General features: G+C 53.2%; 1 protein-coding gene across 1 annotated transcript; it reads right to left on the minus strand.

Moving 5' to 3' along the window:
• Nucleotides 1-1,253: 1,253 nt before the first annotated feature.
• NGA_2113200 (uncharacterized protein) lies at nucleotides 1,254-1,746 on the minus strand (the record flags this gene model as incomplete). The annotated part of the gene is made up of 1 exon (XM_005856092.1): nucleotides 1,254-1,746. A coding segment is annotated over one exon (493 nt), but the record flags the coding sequence as incomplete, so codon positions are not given.
• Nucleotides 1,747-2,851: the final 1,105 nt, after the last annotated feature.

Here is a 2,851-nt window from a genome sequence, read left to right on the forward strand (position 1 = left end):
CTAAATACGATATGTCCATCACTGACACAAAGGTCTGTTTTTCCCCTCGATCTTCCATCCTTTGTAACGATGGAGTTGAAGCTGATGTTGTTCATGTCCCCGGAGGGGATGGTGGCCGCAAGTCGTGGTTTACACGACGGGCATATATAAACGAGTGCACTGCGCCATACAAAGACTATATATTCGCGCGTCTGTATTAAATTGAAGCTTTCTACCAGCATGTCGACGCATCATCATGCTATTTTTCTTTGTTACCACGCTCTATCCCATGCCCATTCTTGAACGGCCAGCATGCATTGGCGTGCTGCTTGAGGGCCCGTAATTCTCGAAATGTGCGGTCACAGCTGCGACAATTATAAATGGGGCGTTCTGGGGGCCTGAGATCGGCTAAGTGCTCCGCGGTACGGGAGGCGACGTAATAGTCGCACACAGTACAAAGTACCATATCCTCCTCTCTGTCTGCCCGACTTGCCTCGTATGCCTCTTTTTCCACTCCTTGGAAGTGCAAAGAAGGTTGAGCATTTGACTCGTCTGTTTCGGAGACATTTAATGCAGCAGTGGACCAATCTGGCTTCAGATCTTGGAACCTGCCCGAGTGTTTTGCGCGCTGGTGCTGGCCCAAGGCGGCCTCATCTCTGAAATCCCGTCCGCAGGCCTCGCACGGTAGGCCCTCCGCCTGGATGAAGGTGAAAATATCCGATAAGTAACAGTTGTTTTCATACTTTGTTCAAGCCTACATTCCCAGGCCATACGCCCTCATCACCTGCACGGGGGGCTTATCGTGAGCATCGCCCATGTGCTTGCGGAGGTCTTTGGGCCCACGAAAACATTTCTCACAAGTATCGCATTTGATTGATTTAACCACATCGGTGATGGGGGCGCCTTTCGAGCCGCCCGCAACCCCCTTATTCCCTGGTCTTATGGTCATGGCGGCTTCGTGCTCCTCCGGATCGTAGGCGTGCCTCCAGAGGGAGGGAGACGGGGGGAATGAATAGGCCGCATTCGCAGTTGCTGAATAATAACTGACTTCTTCTAAGGTGAATGAGTACGTAAAACTCGGCAGCCCCCGGATGCGAAAAGACTTGCCACTCTGATGTCGCTTGATGTCTACCGGGGGAGGGTCAGGCCCGAATTGTCGATAGAAGTCACAGATGTGTCGGAGCTTGAAGCCCAGTCGCGCTGCTGTCTGAAGAAGCTTCCAACGTTTGCATTGATCCCCTGCTAAGGTTACGTGGACTTGACCTCCCTCCGTGCCTTGGGTGGTCGAGCACGCCAAAACGGCTTTTGCGCTCTCCAAGAAGTGGGCGAGAAGAGCCCTGTGCCGGTGTATATCTTCCCAGCCCGTGTGCGGATGGTTGAAAATCACATGGTCGAACACCTCAAGCGGATGACCGTCTGCAGTGCGCGCACAATTGGAGACAGAGTCATGTGGAGGCTCTCGGAAGGAGTCAGCCCTCTTTCCTTCTTCCATTTGGACACGCCTCAGGGTTTCTAGGATGTTCAAGGCGTCCACTCCATATATAACACGAACACGTGCGCCCAATGCCTCTAAACGCGTCACAGTGGCGTGGCTCTCTGTGTATTTTCTGTGCAATTCTTGAGGATTGTCGAACGAGGTGGCCAAGAGCTGCGCCCCTGGTAAGCGTTCCGCCAAACCGAGGCTGTACGAGAGGTTGCCATCCCCAAGGACAAGTACTCGCAGTGGCTTCGTACAAAGGGTCTCTGCATGCTTGCGCTTCATTCCTGACATGTCGTGCGAATGATATCGTGAGCTAGATTTAGAGGCGCAACCTCCCCCCCCCGTGGCGTGCATCGACGAGCGAAGAGCCGAGAGGGGGGGCGGCCGCAAAACCCCGGCCGGGCACGTAAAAACCAACAACATCCACGTTGCCGTCATGCCCCGGCCATGAGGGTAAGCCCGCTCAGCTTTTCGTTCTGCTTTTCGCATTCGATGATTGCTTCTGAAATACAATTTTGCGGTCGACAAGTAGAAAAGCGCACCGCTTCGTCTGGTACCCGATCAAGAGCACCGTCAGCAGCACACTTTTCGCAGGACGGATGCTGTTTTCGATGTAGTACGTCAAATAGTCACTTAATACAGGGCGCAGTTGTGCGCCACTTGATAAACGATGTTATAATGTTATAAAGACAAGTGAGGTCTATGTTATAAAGACAAGTGAGGTCTTCCCTAAGGACCATTTACCGTCCGACTTTTTTAAATTCCGCAGCATGCCAACATGATATCAACAACTTGGTGTTCCGTTCTTGTATTTGTCTACGATATCGGTTGGTTCTTTGTCATTTTCGTAGCGGCCATATGTACGCACAAATATTCCCCCCCCCCAATCCCAACACCAAATTCACGACTAGAGATGTAATCCGCCACGGGGCGGGATACAACCTCCTTGCTTGGAGTCGACGGCCTTCAGGAAAAATGTTCACGTCCCGGGCGGGCACAAACAGAGACGGTGCCTCAGCATCTCATCGAAGAGTTTCTTGTCCCACGCGTATCGTTTAGCCAGCAAAAAATACTTGGCGTGCAGCCCTGTCCACATGTAAGGACTGTCGATCTTACGGCGGCGCCCGCCTTTGGTAGCGTCGTGCGAGCGCGCCACTTTCATGACGAGCTGGACATCGACTTGCATCAGCGCCATGTCCACATGCTGGGCTTCCAGGAAGAGGAGGAGGGAGAGCAGATGGCTGTCGGAAGGCCGGTAATGGCCTGAGTGCGGGTACAGACGCTCAAGGACCCCCCCGGTGGCGACGAAGAGCCCGGCCGCCTGCACGCACTCGCCGGCGAAGAAGCTAGAGTGGTGAAACCTGTCCAAAGATGTGTGTCTCGGTCAAAATT

Source organism: Nannochloropsis gaditana (genome assembly GCF_000240725.1).
Source record: "Nannochloropsis gaditana CCMP526 unplaced genomic scaffold scaffold044, whole genome shotgun sequence".
NCBI lineage: Eukaryota > Eustigmatophyceae > Eustigmatales > Monodopsidaceae > Microchloropsis > Microchloropsis gaditana.